This window comes from Phoenix dactylifera, unplaced genomic scaffold (assembly GCF_009389715.1).
Source record: "Phoenix dactylifera cultivar Barhee BC4 unplaced genomic scaffold, palm_55x_up_171113_PBpolish2nd_filt_p 001072F, whole genome shotgun sequence".
Taxonomy (NCBI): Eukaryota; Viridiplantae; Streptophyta; class Magnoliopsida; order Arecales; family Arecaceae; genus Phoenix; species Phoenix dactylifera.
The window spans coordinates 133,678-154,158 of record NW_024068420.1 but is presented as its reverse complement, the minus strand read 5'-3'; the positions used below and the strand labels follow the sequence as shown (position 1 = coordinate 154,158).

The window sequence follows — 20,481 nt, the reverse complement described above, 5'->3', positions numbered from 1 at the left end:
AAAGCAACATGATATTACCAGGATAATGAACATATACACATCATAATCACCAAAAATAGACGTGTTTATCTGCACTTTTTCTGCCAAAATCTGTCATAAGTCAGTAATGCAGTCATCCTATCAAACTTCTCTCCTAGAGGCCACCAAGTCAATAGTAACTCTTGTCATTTCTGGGTCCCGAATACTGGCACCAGCACCCATTATTCGCACCTTGACTTTGTTTCAGAAAGGTACTTGCTGCAACCTCACTTCTAGATCCTCAATCCTTGAAAATAATTGATATGGTGCTACCCCCAAGGTCAATCTTGACTTGCATAGGGTATACACATCCACAGGGTGAACCAATTGGGGTTGATGTGAATGGCTCAGAACAGAAGAATTCATCACAACCTGTCAAACGTTTTCAAAACATAAATAACTGCAAATTGGTTGCAACAATATTACATAAGCACACACTCATTCCTGATACAGTAGGTGAGAAACTGCTCTGAGAAGCATGAAAACTAGGTAAATGGCCTAATGATTTCAAACCTTGGTTTTTGTGGTGGTGCAACTGAGGTTGGCGGAACAGCATGAGGTATCTTCTGGTGATGTTTTCGGCACAGGATGATTTGCGGGATATCCTAAAAACAGATGATATAATGATATTCCAAGACGTTTATTCAATAACAGGTGAAAATATGGAAACTTCAATTACCATGATATTCAGGAGAATAGGCTGGCGCAGTTATAGGACCCAAAGGCATCATATTCCTGATCATGGGTGAGCCCAGTGGGCTCAATGCCTGAGTTGTTGGCGTCGGCCCTTGCTGCACATAATATCCTGGTAGCCTTAGAAATGACTATAAATAATAGACAGTTATGCATGGATTCATGCTCATGTATAAACATTAAGACAAAAGGAACTTACGTATTGGCATTACTACTACTAGTTGTAAAGAAGGTAGGGAAAGACCTTCCCCACATAATTCTTTCTTCATATCAAAGACATCATGACTAATAAAACATAGGGCCAAGAACCTGATTTGCCCCTAATCAGGCAATAATTAAACAAGCACAACACAGAATCTCCATGAAGATAAAATGTTAAATCAACTTAACCCAAAGAAAATACAACTGAAATCAGGTTACTTTCATCATTTGGGCTTCTTTTTAATGGTTACCAATATACTTCCTTTCATCTTTCTTGTCTGGACCTGGATTACCATGGATTGATGATATTCGCCTGAGCAAGGAAGATGCTAAGAGGCCCTGGGAAGGAGGGTCTCAAATTGGTGCTTGAGATTAAGAAAAGTGAAGGGAAAGAACACACCATAACATATATAGATGTTGCAAAAAACATCTGAAAAAAGCAATATACTGGGCCGTGAATGTCATCTCATGAGACAAACAATTGGGATAACAAGTATTCGCTAAGCTTTGCAAAGGGTTGATGACTAAAATTAACTTTTAAATCCATCTAATAAAATTATGCAGGGTGCTGATGGCATACATTGATTAGTAGCCAGAAAGGAACAACAAAAATGCTGCCTGATGTCTGCTTTCATCTCAAGGGCAAAGGGAGAAAGTGGATGACAAGCAACCGCTAAATGAACAAATATTGGATAAGTTTTAGAAATCTTGAATGGTTCAGCTTAACCTTTATACAAGTATCAGACATGCCTCTGTAAATGCACATGCTGGAAATTTTCCGTGTGCGAGAGAAATCTCTTAGGCAGTGCCACTTTATCCTTTCTGATTGTAAGGTATCACCACAATATTATGGCTCAAAACATTACAACAAAAATCTAATGCATAAATGCAACCTAAAGATTTATCACTTCATCTTGTAATTTTTTGGATGATAAACTGTCATGAGAAAGCAATATATGATTTCTATATACGTCCCTAGAATAATGAGGAACAACAGAGCCAAAGACGTGGCCTGATTCATCAAGAGTGGACAAATATACATCTGTTTCATTTGTGAGTAGCAATAAGCAAAGGAGAAAAAAGTAACATCCTTCTCTTCTCGATTCTCCTTGATAATTTTTACACCTCTTGCATCACATTCACTTTCTTTTTTCTCCATCCTTCCCCTCATTGCTGGTTTCAGTTAAGAACTACCTCATCACTTCCCGGGAGGACGAGATCCACCTGCACTATATTTATCCAAGTCTATATATTTGAGGATGCATTATCCAAGAATTGGAACTAGGATCTCTAGTTGCTAAGCAGAGGGGTGCGACCACTGGGCAAGCCCCAATTCATAACCCACCCTCTTCCATCTTGAAGGTCAGTCTTACACCTTCCTTGATGGCCCACACTTTCAATATTCATTTTGATGGTTTTTAGAATCCATGGATCACTACACCTTGTAAGTCTTATTGAACGTACATGATATGCCCCCTGTAAGAAGATGATGAGCTAAAGGATGGAGGACACATTGGAACAAACATATTTCTAATAGCAAGTAGCTTGTGCATATTTGTGAATATTAAGAATTCCAGGCTTGAAACGACCATCATGGACAATATTCAGAAGAGAAGCAGCTGCAATCCATGTTTTAGTACTCCATAGGCATATAAGCAGATTAACTAATGGATATTTTATCAAAGATGGAAAGAAAGACACTCTGTAAGTTTGCTCAAGGTTTCGTATGTGCTTTTTAATCAATAAAATTGCTGTAATAGTGTCAACAGTATACTCTGTATCTTGGTTGTCATAGTTTATAGTAGCAACATTCCTCTTCACTCTAAATTGCCAGGTTCTCCTACTCAATGAACATAAACAATGAAACTCCATATCCGCTTCACATTCAAGACCGATTCATGACGAACTTCAGATATATTGACAGAGAAAGATGGTAAACAAGAAATGTTGTTAGTATATGTACGATGCACCCATCATATTTCAGTCATTTGCAAGCTGAGTCCTTCAGATCTAATAAATTTACAAAGCTTTTAATACTGCACATATACCACTCTAGGAAGCTATAGGTGAATGTGATGGCTTGAAATCCACAGATTAGATGTACAGAGGATTGAAAACAACAACAAAACAAACAAACGAGTGCAAGCACGTGAATGTACTGCATAACACTATTTTGCATCATGAGTTTCTTTGTTCTATTGTGTAATACCTTTTGAATCAGTGCATGCAAGCACCAAACAAGCCAAAAAAAATATACAATCTTATAGCCGTATAGCATGGTCTAAAACCTTCTTTCACTAGACCAACTTTTACAGCAACCACATCTATGTTATTTTTATCTTACACCAATGGCCAATATTCTGACAAAAGAAGGGTGCTTTCATTTGATACTGTGTTTGGCATGCAACTTCGTTCGAAACAGTACAGAACTATACTATAATAAATTATTTAGAAGTTAATTTAGAATAATGGATACTATATAAAGAGTGAGCACCATCTAGTTACCTTCCCCAACTACAACCATTTATTTAGTAGCACAAAAAATTAACTCACAAACTTATCTCCACCCAGTTTTTCACTCTGAGCATCAAAGATTCCATGATGAACTAGCAACCCCAGAAACAACAAGATAGTTATGGCCCTGACCGTTACTGTCGGAACCAGAGACACTCCAATGGTCATAGAAACACTTTCAAAATGCAATTTTGAAGCGCCTACCACAATTAACACGAAATGAAGAAATTTAAGCAGGCATTAGATCACATTACGCCCTTTCTTCCTTGTTCTCCTAGTCAAAAACCAAAATGCGAACTAGATGGCTAACATTGTGCGCAATTAACCGTCCAAAATCGAAAAATTCATTCAAAAAACACAAATTTGGCGCAAATTTTGAGGAGGGAAAAGAGGGCCGGCGAAGATAGTACCAGAAGTGGGAGCAACCAAGCGGAGGAGAGAGAGCAGGACGATCAGAAGAAAAGACATCTCCGCTCCGCCCCTCGGAAAAGACCATCACCAGAACCGGGTCCCAAGCTCGACGAAGGGCAGGCCGGGAAGCCGATCCCCCTCAGCTCGCCGCCCCAATGCCTGCATGCCGCTACCGCCCCCGAAGAAGGGAGAGGAGCGCACCGGCGGGCCCCAGTCACGAAACCCTAGCTCGAGCTGGGATCTCCACCCAGATCCACGGCAAGAGAGAGAGAGAGAGAGAGAGATCTAACAACGACTCCTCACAAACTGGCGGCGATGGGAAGAAAGGGAGAACACAAAGCTTTTAAAGTTCCAATAATAAGCGTAAATCTAAGCAATAGACTAAAGAAATTCTCAAAAAGAAAAAAAAAAATCTCTGCTCGATCCTTCACTCTCTCTCTATCTCTTCCCCATTTTTTGGTCAGTTTTTTACTTATTTTTATTTCTTTTCTGATTGTTTTTTTGATTTGAGGCTTAAAAGGGAGAGTTAATGCTTAAGCGGTGGAGTAATTAATACTTAAGAGGTGTTACACGTTTCCGAGTTCCACTTCTTGCGTTCTTTTCCTCCGGATGTACGGTTTGGCTTTGTGGGATGGTCTTTGACGCGTCTGCTATATTATTTCCTCAATAGAGTTGCGTTGTATTAGTTTACTCGTAAAATGGCTAAAGAGAACTACCATCTAATAACTTGCGGTTTATGTTCAAAACGTGCAGGCATCGATTAAATATTAGGGACCGAATACCCTTCGCTTGAACATGCTCGATAAAAATGCTATTTGGTCCAGCTGGTACTGAGGTGGCGCTGAGGTAACATATTCATACGTAGGGTGACCCACAAGTCAGAAAGGGTATGAGCAAAATTTCTACCCGCATCGAACATTTTTTGGTGGAAGGGGGGCCCAGTAGAACCTGCTATACAGGTGAGGTTTCCTCTTCCCCTTCTTTTTTTTTAAGTAAAAAAAACTACCATCTAGTAAGTAGTTCTCTTTTTCACGAATCCTATTTGTTCCTGAGGATTTTTCTTTTTACGTTTATCATAAAGCTAGCTAGATTGGTAACTTTAGAGATCAATATTCATCAGCTACGATCAAAATTTATTATATCATATTGAACCGGATGGTATAAAATATATCATATCATACTAATTCGGCATCCTTATATGGTACAAAGAACGTACCGATATTCAGTACGTTGAACTGGTATATCGATACATTAACAAAATGGCATCGGTACAGAGTCCGATGCTAAAATGGTATACTTTGGTTACGGCAGAATTGGTAAAAAATAAAAATAACTTTAGTCTTTTAAAAAAGATATATATATAAAGAGACCAACAGTGATATGGATGGCAATATGTATTACTTTCACAGGTATTTTTTCTAAAAATATGTTATTATCAAATTTCTATAAATGCATTTATTCTATATTAGTTTAACAAATTTGATTAAAAAAAGTTGAAGTATTTTGGAAGGGCTAAAATAGTCACCAACATTATTACCGGCTGAGCTAGGTGAGCTTGTGTTGTGGGTCCTTAAGTGGGTCTAAGAAGAAGGCAGTTGGGGACGGTGGCGCGTATTAGGATTAGATTGATATCCCAATTAGATGGTTCGAAATGAGAACAGAACGGTAATCCCGAGGTTGTGGAGATCCAGAGGACGATGTCATGCACGAGGCCGTATTTATGAAAGCTGCCTGAAGACTAATTTGACTTGGGGGGAAGGAAAGCAAGAGGGAGAGAGAGAGAGAGAGAGAGAGAGGATCGTAGTGGGACGGACGCTTCCTGTGCTTTCGTTTCCTTGTGGGTGTCGAACTGCGTGAGCTTAAAGAAAGGGAAAGGACGAGGACGTGGGGCCCACTAGCGACGTCCCGTCGAGGTTTCCTCTCGCGGCGACCGACCATGGAGGGCCCCGCCACCCCGGATCCAGGCCTGCCGATCTGCCGACCTTTTTCATTCCTATCTTCTTTTTCCAAACCTAGTTCTTGAATCTTCAGGTTCAGGATGTCTTTTTCTTATTTTTTTCTTGGATTCAACTTACTTGCTTAAGAAACGAGCCAGAGTATTATTGAATTATTAAATTAGAAATACTGATATATAAATAATTTATATATTATTAAATTATTTTTTATTTAAATAATAATATAACTATAATTATTTATTATAAATTAATATGTTCGCCTATATTGTTCTTATTGTATGGTCGGAGTTCGAGAAAAAGATAAACATGAAGGTCTAACCAGAAGTAGATTAACTAGAATATAATGTAATCTAATTATGATGTTAAAATATAATCAAAAATATTAATTCTAAATTCTATAAATGAAAGTTTCAAATAATTTAAAATTCTTATTAGGCCTGAAGTAAATGGTTTAAGTTACTTCCACTCTTCTTTATTTTGGAAAAAAATTGCTCTATACTATAAGGTGGGGTAATTTGTTTCTAGGTTAAGTAGGATAAATAAATTTGGAAGGCAAAAAGTTATGCACTAACTTTTTAGAAATATTTATTTTACCATTGAAAAGTGACCAATCCAAATGATTGGATAAGCAGTTGGGTTAACAATAATAAAATAACTAGATTAAATGAGTTTTGCTCCCTCTTATTCTACTTCCAAACATATCTTAAACCAATTATTTGGGAATAGCTCAATCTCGATTTGATTATTAGATGAGCATAGCTGGAGTTAGGCTTGGCTCGGCTCTTGGTTGGCTCCTTTCCACCTTTACTAACAGATGGTACTCAAGATTAATCAAAAAATCCTGAGAGCCGAGATGTTTGTATGGATAGGTCCAAAAGTATATAGGCACTACAAGAGTTTTTAACTTATCAATAAGAAAGATTGGTGGGTTCTGATGCCATGTTAAGATCCTGTCTAAAGATGGATAGATCTAAGAGTATATAAGTACTACAAGTATTCTTAACCTATCCCATATGGACCAATTATTCATCAATAGTCAATGTGTTTGATAACAACAAAGATTAAATATCTTGCTAATGAGTACATGGAGTAACAATCCCTAGGTTCCGGAGTATATATCATTCCCTCCCATCCGTTGTGGTTAACTGGCTAGTTTAGTACCTAATTATGTTTCACTATGTAAATTTGTTGGAACATTTTTTTTCACAAAACATGAATTTCTTTAATTCATGGTTGTTTGTTGATAAGGGAATTATTCAGACAACATTTTGCATGAGAGCAAGTGTGAGAAACTATATTTCACCCTTCTAGGAGGGTGCATGTATTGTAACAACAACATGTAACTCATAAACTATTGCCTAGGTTGCTATCAGTGGAAAAAATTGTTTCGGGCCTCTCACAGCATGCACACAAAGAGTTTCTTAGATTCAATAATATTGATTTGGTAGTTTAGTAATCAACCATCCTCATGTATCATATGAAATCCTGAAAACTGCATCAATTACCTTATGTCATGTAGCAGAACCTTTCATGTACATGAAACAGGAGCTCTCGAGTATTACTCTTCTATAAATAATAAATAAGATTTAGTGTGATAGAAGTTCATGGACGTCCGTGTGCTAAAAGCAACCGAGGGTGGTAACTTAGACCCAACCAAACTGCAGCTGGGTTTGATTTTTCTAATTATTAAATTCTCTCCAAAATTAAGAAAGCATATGGCCTGGATTTCAATCCAGGTGTTCTCGGGTCATTCAGATCTCAGACACAGAGCACCAAAGGAAGCATGGACTCTAGAAGTCCTGAAATGAAAGCGGAGGGGAAGATTGCCCACTACGTTAGGAATAATGAGTGCAACTAAAGCCTTAAGATGGTCTAGAAAGAGTTCCCACCCCAAAACTGGCAATTACCAAACTGTAGATTAGATTACTGTAGAGGAAATGGATTGTCCAATCTGTAGATTAGAAGAAGCGGAGGAAATGGATTGTCCAATCTGCAGATTAGAAGAAGAAGAAGAAGAAGAAGAAAGAAGAAGAAAGAAGAAGAGGAAGAAGAAGAAGAAGAAGAAAGAAGAAAGAAGAAGAGGAAGAAGAAGAAGAAAGAAGAAAGAAGAAAGAAGAAGAGGAAGAAGAAGAAGAAGAAGAAAGAAGAAAGAAGAAAGAAGAAGAAGACGAAGAAAGAAGAAAGAAGAAGAAGTTGAAGAAGAAATGGTCGAACTCCGACTATGCTGTTTAAAGAAGAAATGGTCGAACTCCGACTATGCTGCAAATGAACCAGGCTGTTTAAAGAAGAAGAAGAAGAGGAAGAAAGAAAAAAGAAGAAGAACAAGGTGGAAGAAAGAAGAAAGGAGGAGGAGGAGGAAGAAAGAAGAAAGAAGAAGAAGATGAAGAAGAAATGATCGAACTCCGACTATGCTGCAAATGAATATTTCCAGCATTGCTCAATGGAGACTTATTTCAGATTGTTCAATTTGGAGAATGGTCTAAGCTTCAGGCCTCGTAGGCTTGGCTCATAAACAAGCGTACCCTCGTTACACTGGACTTGCAACATGAAGCAAAAGCTTGCAGTTAGCCTGATAACCGGCTGACTGAAGCTTGTCAACTAAGAAATGAATCCACTTGAACATCTGCAGATAAACTTGGCTCGAGCTATAATTCCTTTTCCATTAACAAGCATCCCATCCTTCAACTCTTCAAGGTCACAAGACCATGCAATTTTGTTACATAAACAATTTTCCCATTTATATAAATACAAATATAGATACACTACAGTTCATAAACTGAGAAATCTAATGATTGGGAACAGTCATCGTTTATATATTTACCGCATCTTTATGTGCATCTGCTGTCAGCCTGTCCCTGTTCTTATTTACACCTGCATGCATGGCAAGTGGCCAAGACTCAAGAGATGGACTTAGAGGAAAGGGACGTGGGAGAATCTAGGGAATGCAAAGAGAACTTTTAAAATAACTGTAGAACTCATTTGGCCAGTGGAAACAATTTTCTGCACCATAATATTTTTTTTAAAAAACTAAAAATAAATTTTTTATATTTAGTTAACTATAGAAAAAATAGCATAAGAAACACACTTTGCAAAATTACTTATATTTCTTTGAGCATCTACTTTCATGAAAAATTGTATAAAATACCCATTATATGATCAATAAAGTTGTGTAAAATATCTATAAAACATCCATGCATAACTTTTAATAGCTACTTTTAAATATTTTTAAATGTAAAAATATTTTTAATATTTAAAAATAGGTATTAACATATTCATTGGGTTGAATTTTTAGAGTTCTAACAATTTTTAATAGTTAGACAATTTTTTTATATTGCTATTATTTTTAATAGTTATCAATATATTTTTATATTAAAATTACTACAACTTCTTTATATTATAGTAATTTTTAGGATATTTTACATGTATATTCCCTTAAATATATGAAATTGCATATATACCCTCGCAAAATTACTATTTATATGTATATCCTTTTTCCTTTTTTGCATATGTACCAGTGCTATTTAATGTTGTTAAAAAATAACGGCTTAAAATTAAAATGATTGAAATAACCTTATGGGTAGATATGCAAAAATAGGTTATAAGAGTGTACATGCAAATAACAACTTTACGAAAGTATTCATGCAATTTTTCATATTTAGAAAGGTATATATTAAAAAAATAAAACTATGCTGAAATTTACCAAGTCTTTTATGATTCAGTTGGATCGACAAATCAAAAAAAGATCGAGTCACATTATCAATTTTCTTTTCTAAAATCTTAACTCGGTCAAATTAGAATATTAGGTGATCAATTTGGTAATTCTATTCTCCATTTAATTTTGATATAATAATCATTATTAAATCTATGACATCTATATATTCTTCATTATTTTTAAAAGATTAAAATATATCAAATTTAAATTAATTATAGATGCTTAGATTGGTAAAATATTTTTTTAGTGATTTGTAAATATTGAGTTGTTGTTTATTTTTGAGGCAAAAATTTCATAAAAGCAACATAATCTATTCTTAAGAGTTGATATTAACATGATTTAATCTTTTTTATTATTTTTTTATCAATAAATTATTTTTACTAAATTTTGATCATTTTTATTATTTTTTTTAAGTGTATATCCTCCTAAATATGCATAATTGCATGAATAACTTTGCAAAGTTACTATTTGCATGTATATCCATATAAAATTTTCTTTTTGCATGTCTACCCATAAAAGTATCTTAGTTATTTTAATTTTTAAATTATTTTTTAACGCATTAAATGGTATAGGTACATATATAAAAAAATAAAAAAAGGTATATATGCAAAATAAATATTTTATGAAGGTATAAATGTTTATACAATTTTATATATTTTGGAAGGTATGCATGGAAAAAAAAACTCTAATTTTTAATAGTATAGTTTTATAGTTTAAGATCAACCATTAAAAATAACTATTAAGAAGATCATGATGGTTTAAAAATAGTTTTGGTAAAAGAATTGCCATAGTTTCTAGCTCTTAGGATAATGGCTTTTTCATGATCTGTATGAATTTTTTTTCATAAAATATAAAAAAATTATTTTTATAAAAATTATTTTTTATCTCTCTTCTATAAAAATATAATACCACATTTTTCCTTCCCTTCTCATGAATCAAACTGAGTCCACAAGGATTTTGATCGTATATCTCAAAGTTCTTAACTTGCGTTCTCTTTCTTCCGTCTAAAAATTCTGACGGGCCCAGAATTGGAAGAGCAAAATCTGACGGGTTTTGTTCTCCACCATTCAATCACTTCAGATGGGAAAGGAGTTGCATCGATTATTGTCTGCTTGCAATATTTTTTTATTATTTTGTTATCTTTTATCTGAGTAAACAAGAATTATATGTGGAATCAGTTTGGATTACAATCATTGAACCTGAAACTCCGTGCGGAAAAGCAAAAAAAAAAAAAGAAATCTTTGACCCCGACCTTGTTGTTGGACAACGTATCAGTACAAGATCCTCCGAGCAAAACAGACGGCTCTGGTACACCCAGAATCCAGTCATATGCTGTCGGGAGTCAAACGGTCAACGCCATTCCTTTTCTCCACAGGCATCATCCCTCGACAACGCCATTCTCTGGAATCCCTCCCCAAAATCTCTCTCCGCCTTTTCCCCCACTTTGAGCTCTCTTCTGTCTTTTTCCTCGACCCAAATCCACTGTTCCTTCGGATTCTCTGGAGTTCGTTTAGATCTGTCCTCCTTCTTGGGAAGCCTCCAAAGGTGCCATCTTTTAGGGTTTTCCCGATCCCCAGACCTCCCAAAGCTGGCGAATTCCCAGACTAAATGGAAGGTGATGAGCATCCACATCCCTGATCCCCTTGAGTTGATTTTTGCTTTCTTTCTGTTTAAAGATCATTATTTCAAACTAGTATAATTGAGTACTTAATCCTTTCTACATGATTCTAACTCAACTCTCTCACTGCAGTTACAGACGAAATGGGACTTCAATATGCTTATACCTATCAACCTCGCTATAATTTGTTCTTTGAAGGACAGAAATATCTAATAATCACAGATATATATTTTTTTTCTGCGACGAAACAAAATAGATATTAAAAAAATGCAAAAGGCAATTGATTAGCAAACTATGGCATCTCATAATGCAGTTGCTTTATTCCATCTTGCAAAATAATCTTCGAAATAGCACATAGGAAAGCTGCAGAATACACCATAACATAGAAAGTATACCCTCCAATCCCCATAGACAAGGATGTAGCAAAGAAAATAACAGCAGTAGAGAGAGGTGACAAGTAGAGTCATAGTCCCTTCTAATTACTCTACGCTCTAATGAGCAAATCCTAGAAACAAAGAGGGAGGAGAAAGAGAGGGCTTGAACACTTCCATTGCTTCCTTCAAGACTTCTTGTCTCCTATTCCGAGGGTGTTCTTCACGCTGTCCATTGCACCTTGTGCCATGTTCATCACCTGCTCCCCGGTCTGTAGACAAAATAAGAACACCAAAATTGGATCTACCATGATGGAAATATAGGTTCAATTGTTCACTTCAAAATTACCAAGTCATGACTTTTTGTTTTTCTTCTTTTTTTTGAGCGAAGTTTGAACATGTGATAGGAAAAAATGCAGCAGCATCATAGATACTCTCTGTTTAGATATTATCAGTGTATATATACTTCAAACAGAAGTTGGTTGTGATTGCAGAATTAGACCTCTCGAGTTCAACCTGAATTGGAGAGTATCGAGCTCGTGTCAATTGCACTGCTGTGCACCACTAGAGTGAAAGAAAAGAAACTTTTCTCTTATATATATATATTTCAAATTTTTAATTATTCTTTATACAAATAACAGAAAGAAAATCAATATTTTCTTTTCTCCACATCCAACCAAACATAAGAGTAATTTCCTTTCCTCCTTCCTTGTACATCCAACAAAATGCTATGCCTCATCAGACAACACTATATTCCTTGCCCCAGTTTCTGACCGATGCGACATCGAATGGAGCTGAGAGTCATGGAAGAACATTGCTTAATATCCAAATCTATTCTACTATTAAAACTCCGAAGTCATGCAAGAGATTCCCGAATTCACCTGTTGCAGTAAGTGCATTACAGATGCCAAATTTTAATAACAGCAAGCATGACCAAGGAAAATAACTCATGATAAAGACAAGATATATTTCGATCACAACAGCCTGTGTTTGAAATAATATATTTTATCGATTATGGAGGAATCAAATGATTCAAGTGAAATTTTTTGCAATGTATCTATAAGACAGATGCATGCTGTGAGTTGTTTCATATCATAAATAAATATGGACCCTCAAAAAATTAGTTGGGCAGATGGACTCACATCTCTTACAACCTGTATTACAATTTACTTAACCTTACATTCCGTTAACTGATAACAATGGCGACAATAATAAACAAACAAACAAACAAACAAATAACATATTGGAGGTATTTATCGAGTGACCTGTTGGAGCATGCCTCCGGCATGTTCCTTGCTTTGCTGAGCGGATTGTGCAGCCCGTGATGCCTTGGACCTGGCAGCATCGGCGGCGCTCTGCGCCGAATCCATCATCTGATCGGCCTTGGCCTGTGCAAGAAAACAGCAACACTGACGGTCAGATCTTACAAGAGTGCAACCCATGCAATCATGCATACGCCCTGCGGCACATGGAGGAGGAGAATGCCCACCTGACCCTCTCCATGAGCTTGCCCGGACTTGAACATCTGCTGCGAAGCCATCTTCTTCTTTTTCTTCTTCTTTTCCAAAGAATAATTACGGACAGAAAATGGGACCTTCAGCTGCTTCTGCTGCTTCTTTCTCTTGCACACAAAACAAACTGCTCTCTTCTTCTTGCATCTCTTCCTCCAATTAGGTTGTTGTTCGTTATATAGAGGCCAGAGTTCCATTACTTGAATGACACTTGGCATTGATGTTGTTCAGACGTGACATGTGTCGGATTGAGAGAGCTAGGAACGGGTCATCAGGCTTCTGATGTGTTGTGAACCAAGTCAGCTGCTACATGAGAGGCCGCAGACCTTGCTGCTCTGTCTCAGGTTGCATGGCAGTTGTATTATAGGCCTGGATTGAAATCCTAAGCGTAGAAAAAGAAGAAAGTATGATTTCAAACTCAGCAATTGCCTGATTTTTACTTGTTTGCTGTTCAGTATTTACATGTGTTTAACCTCTTCAACCTTGTGCCATCAAATATATATTTCATCCACCCACATGTATGAACATCTATCAGCATAAGAGCATATCAATCACGACTTAGTAAGGCTCTCGAATTCGATAGATGGTCTGATATCACAATAGGGCACTCACAAATGGGTTCCATGTTTACATCTTGGTATGGTTTACAAAAAATTTGTGAGAGATTATTATTTGACAGGTTGCGTACTCAGCATGCATACAAATCTTCCTCCCTGGAAATTAGTTCTGAGAATAACTGTGTAGCGATAAGAAAAGAATAATCCACTTTCATTACTGATTTCTTAGTAGACTTTCATTACTTTAATTAATTAGAAAACTTTATTTAAAAAGCCACGCTGCGCATCTTGTTGTTGAAGTAATTTGGAAACAAAACCTGTTAGTAATAATTTGAGACTACGAACTGTCTATCAGAGAATCTTAAGGGGAAAAATTGCACACTGATTTCTAGATGAACGAAATAAGAAACCATTTTTATGAACATTTAAGCAAGAACCTGATGTGGCCTTGCTGATTCAAAAGAAATTCTTAGTTACTCTCAAATATAACAAGAGAAGAAAGGAAAAACTTTCCTAATTACAACCGTCATAGGATTACAAGTATAACAGCAATACATCACCGAACCACCAGAAATACTAACACCGTGCTCCCAAAGGCCACAATAAAATTGCCACACCAAACAAAATAACATGCATTAATCACGCCAGCAGATATACGAACACAACATAGAGAAAACTATGCTTTATGATACAGCCCCAGTATTCACGATCACTTGCTCCTCAAAATACTTAAAACTTCTTCAATATCTTCAAGCCTTGCAGAAATCCCTGCAAACCATATCAGTGAATTTATAGCATTTCATGACTCGATAGTTTTTCTGTTTCCAATCGTTAATTAACCAAAACAGGGGGAAATTACCTGTGTCATGCAACATGGGCTGTTCTCTGCTGGAATTATGGATCTTTGCAACCCTTGCTTGTTCCATATCTTCCCACCTCTTCATCTTCACTTGGACCATTTTATGATGCAATTCTAATGCTGTTTTCCCTATCTCTGTGAAACGATATGCCAAGGTCCATGAGAAGGTTATTGATATACCAAAGAATGGGAGATAACAAAAGAAAGCAGGCAGGATGGGCCATTGAATCTGTAACACATTGGTTAATATAGAATAACTCAATGATGCAGAATGTTTAATTATTTGGTCTGCTCTGGTATCTTAGCTCTAGAATTGCATATGATGATATAATTTATTCTGCTAATGCATTACTATCGATCTTGCATTGGCTCAGAAGGCATGAACTGCAACTTCTGCCCCCAATAACATTTGAAATTTAATGGCTCGTACTTCAAATTCATACAATCAAATCCTTTCTGCTAAATCAAGTTCAGTAGGTTGTAAAAGTAGGAAGCATCAAATATTTCACACAGTCAGTTTCAAAGTGCATCACGAGATTATCTCTTAACGATTAAAAAAGGCTATGTAGCTGCTTAAATACTAAACTATCTGTTTAAAAGGTTAGACATACTAAATCACACAATGTTGTGATGTCAGCGTTTATTAAAACTTGATACGCCCCCCGTATTGTGTCCCTATTCGGTATCGATACGGTATGGTAAAAGTACTGGCTGAATAGAATTCATGTTGCCCAAGATTTATAAGATTTGGTGCTTTCTGCCAACACTGACATGTATAAAGCTAAAAGCTTTATATAAGTTTTTCCCCACTTTTATATGAGAGGAATTTGATTATGAGTGACAAATCGAGCACTCAAGAAGCACCAATTATAGACCCTCAAATTGGTGGTAGATAAGGCACAATTATGAGGGCAATCATAATACGTAAGTCCATAATCAATAAAGCTTTATATTAGAACTATAAAAAGCAAAGAATTCTAATTAAGAGTCCTAATGTGATAGATACATGCTTTATATAAGAACTATAATCAATAGACGTGATCTGTTAACTCATATTCAGTTCTTCTTTCTATACAGGTATATATATTCGAGCACAGAAAGCTTACTCAAGTCCTTTATCATCATCTCCAACTTTTAGCTGCCTCCTCTATTAAATCCATTAGACTCAAAGTCATTTTTCTAGCAAAGATCCTTTTATTTTATTAAAATATGACTATGTAATGATTTTTTTTCTTTTCGTCGATACTGATGTTTGGGTCATGAAGACATCTCATTTCATAAAGCAGCCTTAAGATCAAACATCACACAGCAGTTTGTACCTCACGATCCCAGGTACTGCAGGGTCCATCAGAAATTCTTTGAAAAAATGTACACTCCTCGAGGAACATATCTATGACTTCCCCATACTTTTGAAACATCTTAAAATATGATACTATCTTAGAACACCTTCATAAATCATCTCTGAACATATATGAACAGTTAAAGAAGATTAATTTTCATATATAATAATTTTAGTTGCCAGACTGGGAAGCAGCTGCACATGTGGATGTGGGGAAGCACATATTTTTAGAAGAAGTAAGGGAGTGCTTCGGAAGTGGTGTGCATTTGATTTTCGAGGAGTCTCCAGAGCAGATGTGCTGTTCTAGGTAGAACATTCCTGCGACTATTATAATTATACATAAAAGAACAAAAAAAAAGAGAGAAAGAATCGGCAGGATAAGCTACCAGATAAATTAATTAAATCATGTTATTTATTACCTTGAAACATATCATGCACAGGGTTCTCCTCAAACAGCTGCAGCGCATCAGCAACAGATGCATCATAGCTACAACTAAGAGTAGACTGCTTCTCCAATAAGGTCATCTCTTCGTGCAACTCTGCAGATTTCTTTCCAGCCTGAAGCAGTAAGTTTGTCTCTTTGATTAGGAAGAAACCAAAAGATATTTATAAAGATAGCTGAGGCCATAAAGATGGCAGTCTGCTTACAGCTGCAAGATTCTCTCTCAAAGATTCTAATTGAGCATCAAGCTCCGGATCAGACAACCCTTTTTGAATCGATAAACTATCTCCAGAAGATTCTTTCTAGAAAGCAAAAAAACCAGGAAAAGTATTTTAGATCAAATATTATAGAAAGAAAGATCACCAGTTCTACTTCAAATAAAGCGGTGGAAAATCCACAACCAGCAAAAATATATTAAATATTGGGTTCTCTTAACTGTCTTTTAATATTGAGCACTAATATTAGAATATCGAATACAAAACAGCCCCACAAATAATTTTCCTCAAACTTTGTAGCATTCTACAACAAATTCCAAACTTCAAATCCAATAAATCCCAATTCGCAATTTTATCAATATATGTTCGTCACTGGCAATTGAACTCAAAGTTAAACTGCCACACCCACCTCTAGTCTCATATTGAAGAAAGACAACCAATTCTGTTTGTCATATATGCTTCTACTTGCATCTCGCTGCCATCCCATGTAAGTATATTTTGTTTAAAATTTTGCACAAGTTTTGATCCTCCTTTCTTTCATTATGCATAGGCCAACTTACATTATGTAGAAAGTAGGCTTTGGCACGATGATAAGATTACACCATTATAACCTAGATATCATGAGCTTGAAACATGGAAACAACCTCTCTACATGTAAGGGGGGTAAGGCTGTGTATATCTAACCCTCCCTAGACCTTGTAGTGGTGAGAGCCTCGTACATTGGGATGGTCAATTTTTATAGGCCAATTTATGGTAACATATGCACGGATGCACACAGTTAAGCATAATATGGTGAGAAACATAACGTATGTAAGTCCACATAATATACTAAGAAACAGAGAAAATCTGGGGAGACACATTTGAATGCATGTACAAAAGTATTTGTGCATGTAATATGAATGTATTTAGAATATATACATCTATACACATATACATACATATACACACACACACATCAAAAAAAGTATACATGTTGCTGTATGTGCGCAAGCTTGTATTTTTGTATACAAACACGAATCCATGCATGCATATATACTGTATGAATACACGCATATATATTGTAGACCAAACATGTATTGATTCTGTAAATGACACTTCATAAGAATCAATGACCACAGGTGCGACATTGGCAACTAGGCACCCAATAAATGCTCCTGGAGGCTTAAGGGCCTAAAAGCAGCCATGAAGCATATGGGTAAAGATGTACTGAAATTTTAAATACAAGTCCTAGAGGTAATTGTTTAGCTGTTTCAGTGCGTAAAATCATGTCAGTGTACATTAGGGCTCATTTTATTTATACTATCACTTCTTTTGCCTCTTAAAGAAATGAGGCAAGGACTATAAAGAGATGAATTATTACTGAGCAAAGATGAAAACAAGGGATTTTCTTGGTCAGAATGGAAGATCTTAAACAAAAAGCAACACAAGCAATGAAACACACTTGATATCATAAGCTTGTAAAGCAATGAGAATGGAAGTTAGAACCACAGAATGACGAAGGAATCTCCAAATAGAAGAAGGCCATTCAGCACAGACCAGAAAAGGACACGCCACTAAAGAACAAAATGCCTGCAACTGGATATAAAGTGCAGGCAATAAATTGATCAAAGAAGTTCCACGCAACTTGCAGTCCACAGTTTCTGCCACTTTTTAGATTATAATATACAGTTCTATCAGTGCTACAATGTGTAACAGAAATATACTACCATGAACATAATGAGGTCAGGAATCCATACAATGGTTTTCAAAAAAATGAAAGTAAAAAAGAAGATTCTTTCTTTTGCATGAAAATACTCACTCTTAATAGTAGTGTCTTTTTTCTGTTGAAAACAAATGATTTTCTATTTTACCATTACAAGTGCATGACCACTAGCAATGTTAATAACTCATGATGAGCAACAAATGAATCTTACATAATAAAGATTAAAGATGGGAGGCTAACTTTAGAATGATACTAATAAGTAACTGCTCCATCTGATCAAAAGAACCTTACAGCTTTGGGCAAAACAAATCCCTCCGGAACAGCAAAACAATGTCGAAGGCAGTACTTCTCCCAGATGGCCATTCTCTTGTCCAGAACTGCTTGTGTCAAGTGACGAAGGGAAGAAACACCCTGCGAAACAAAAGATAATTAAATGTAATCAGCAGGAATAGCAAAAGAATCTTGTAAGCTCGTTACTTCAAACTACAACATTTCTATTGACACCCACAAACATAACAAATGGAAACACTTTTTTATGAAAGTTCAGCTAATGCTAGATCATGTCAAACAATAAGCTTACATGTTAGTGCAGCATAGTATATAGATGGATCACTAGTGTGCGCCAAATTTCATTAGTAGCCTGTGCATTCTCTAATATGATACAGTCCAGTCCTCAGTTAGACCTCCAGGGAAGATCTGGATCTCAAAATAATTTCATATCTCATTTTCTAATTATTTTGCTGAATCTTAAGCACGAGCAACAAAACCATGTTCCAACTTCAAAAGAGACAATTGATCATCCTAGAGTGCACAAAGATCGAGCAGAAAGGAGGATGGAAGACAAGAGAAGCAGAGAAAACAAATTTTAGTATTATCTGCAAAGTGGATTTCAATTACAGCATATTTTCCCTCTTTCAGAATTGCAAAAAACATCATTATGCTCAGAATTATGAATCCTATAAGAACAAGGACCCTTCCTTTAATAATTCTAGACTTGACCAAGATAATTCCAAGGACCAAACAAATGCACTTTCCCAGAATATATGTGCCTGTGTGTTACCAAAAAAGTAATTTTCATATTCCTATGGAACACAGAAATTTCAAATCGCAGTCCTCTTGAATTAAAACCCTTCTCGACCCCATCTAAACCAAAAGGAGGACCAATAAACAAAAATCCAACTTGAAATCACCAGTGCATTTCTTTCTTCCCTAAATATTCGTCAGACTAGATGAATTTCACATTGGCAGTACTGCATGACTTTGTCAACAAGTACTAGATTTTGAACAGCACCATCATCGAACACAAAACTAAAGCGAAAAAGAAACAAAAAATAATAATAATCTTTCTGGCAGTAATAAGATTTCAATATCTCCTCTTCCACCCTTGTTTATTCAATTCACTCGCATCAGTGAAGAAATTGCAACCCACTTCCGGCTAAGCCAAAAAGACTACGTTAACTGATCAAAAATCTATATCAACGTCGTAGAACAAAGGAACAGACAGAACGACGTACATAGGGTTTTAATCAAAGAAAAAGAAGAGCGAAAAATGGAGCACCAAAAGATCTCACCCGAGCTAATTCCTCGGTCCTCTCGGTGCCCCCACCCGTAATTACAGTCGCTTGCCTGCAAAAGAACAGCGAATTAGAGCTAACAAGGAGGCAATCCGCGAAAAAAAGAAGAGAATGGGAAGGGGAAGAGGTAGACGGAGCTGGAGAAAGAAATCGAACGCGCCGTCGAGCATGTCATCGACGGCATTGAGGACTTCGTTGATGAAACGCTGGGGGTTGAGATTGAAGGCCGCGAACACCGCCTCGCTCTCGCCTCCCTCCATCCGCCTCCGCTGCCGCTGCCGCTGCCGCTGCGCCTCCCGAGGGGAGAGAGGCGGAAGTCGAAAGGTGTTTTTTAAAATTCACGGACCGAATCAAGAGTTTTTTCAGATCGGTTAAGTGAAGCGATCCAAAAAAATAAAAAAAAACTTTCAAATCTTGGAAGTTGAAACCAGCCCAACCCAAACTTGAGACTCCGAAAAAGGGTTACGCTAACCTGCTATATATTGGACTTGGTTGAGGTTTGAGTCAGCTACTACTAGCCCATATTTCCCCCAATTTTTAGTGTAATTGGCGCCAATTTGTATTGGGTAAGAATCAAGAGCCAAAAGAAACAGCCAGAGTCAGCCCTACAATGTTGGTATAAGTTTCACTTGGTCCTCTCAAGAATCTAAGTAGAACACAATTTTTTGATTTGTAAAGTATAAAATTGAGCTAAGTTTGGTAAAGAGATATTACTTCATGGTCAAGTATTTATTGTTGTGGATCATAATTGTCAAATTGCCATATGGTTGTCCCTTAAACTTACCTAGC

The 20,481-nt window shown here is 36.4% G+C and overlaps 1 protein-coding gene across 1 annotated transcript; it reads right to left on the bottom strand.

Moving 5' to 3' along the window:
- Positions 1-13,929: 13,929 nt before the first annotated feature.
- LOC103702883 (protein MIS12 homolog) lies at positions 13,930-20,060 on the bottom strand. Its single transcript, XM_008785514.4, has 7 exons — positions 19,831-20,060; positions 19,690-19,744; positions 18,410-18,529; positions 16,408-16,503; positions 16,179-16,317; positions 14,421-14,555; positions 13,930-14,329 (listed from the first exon to the last, which is right to left on the bottom strand). The coding sequence occupies exons 1-7, from the start codon at positions 19,950-19,952 to the stop codon at positions 14,271-14,273; spliced, it is 726 nt and encodes a 241-aa protein (XP_008783736.2). The 5' UTR covers positions 19,953-20,060; the 3' UTR covers positions 13,930-14,270.
- Between the last annotated feature and the right edge of the window lie 421 nt (positions 20,061-20,481).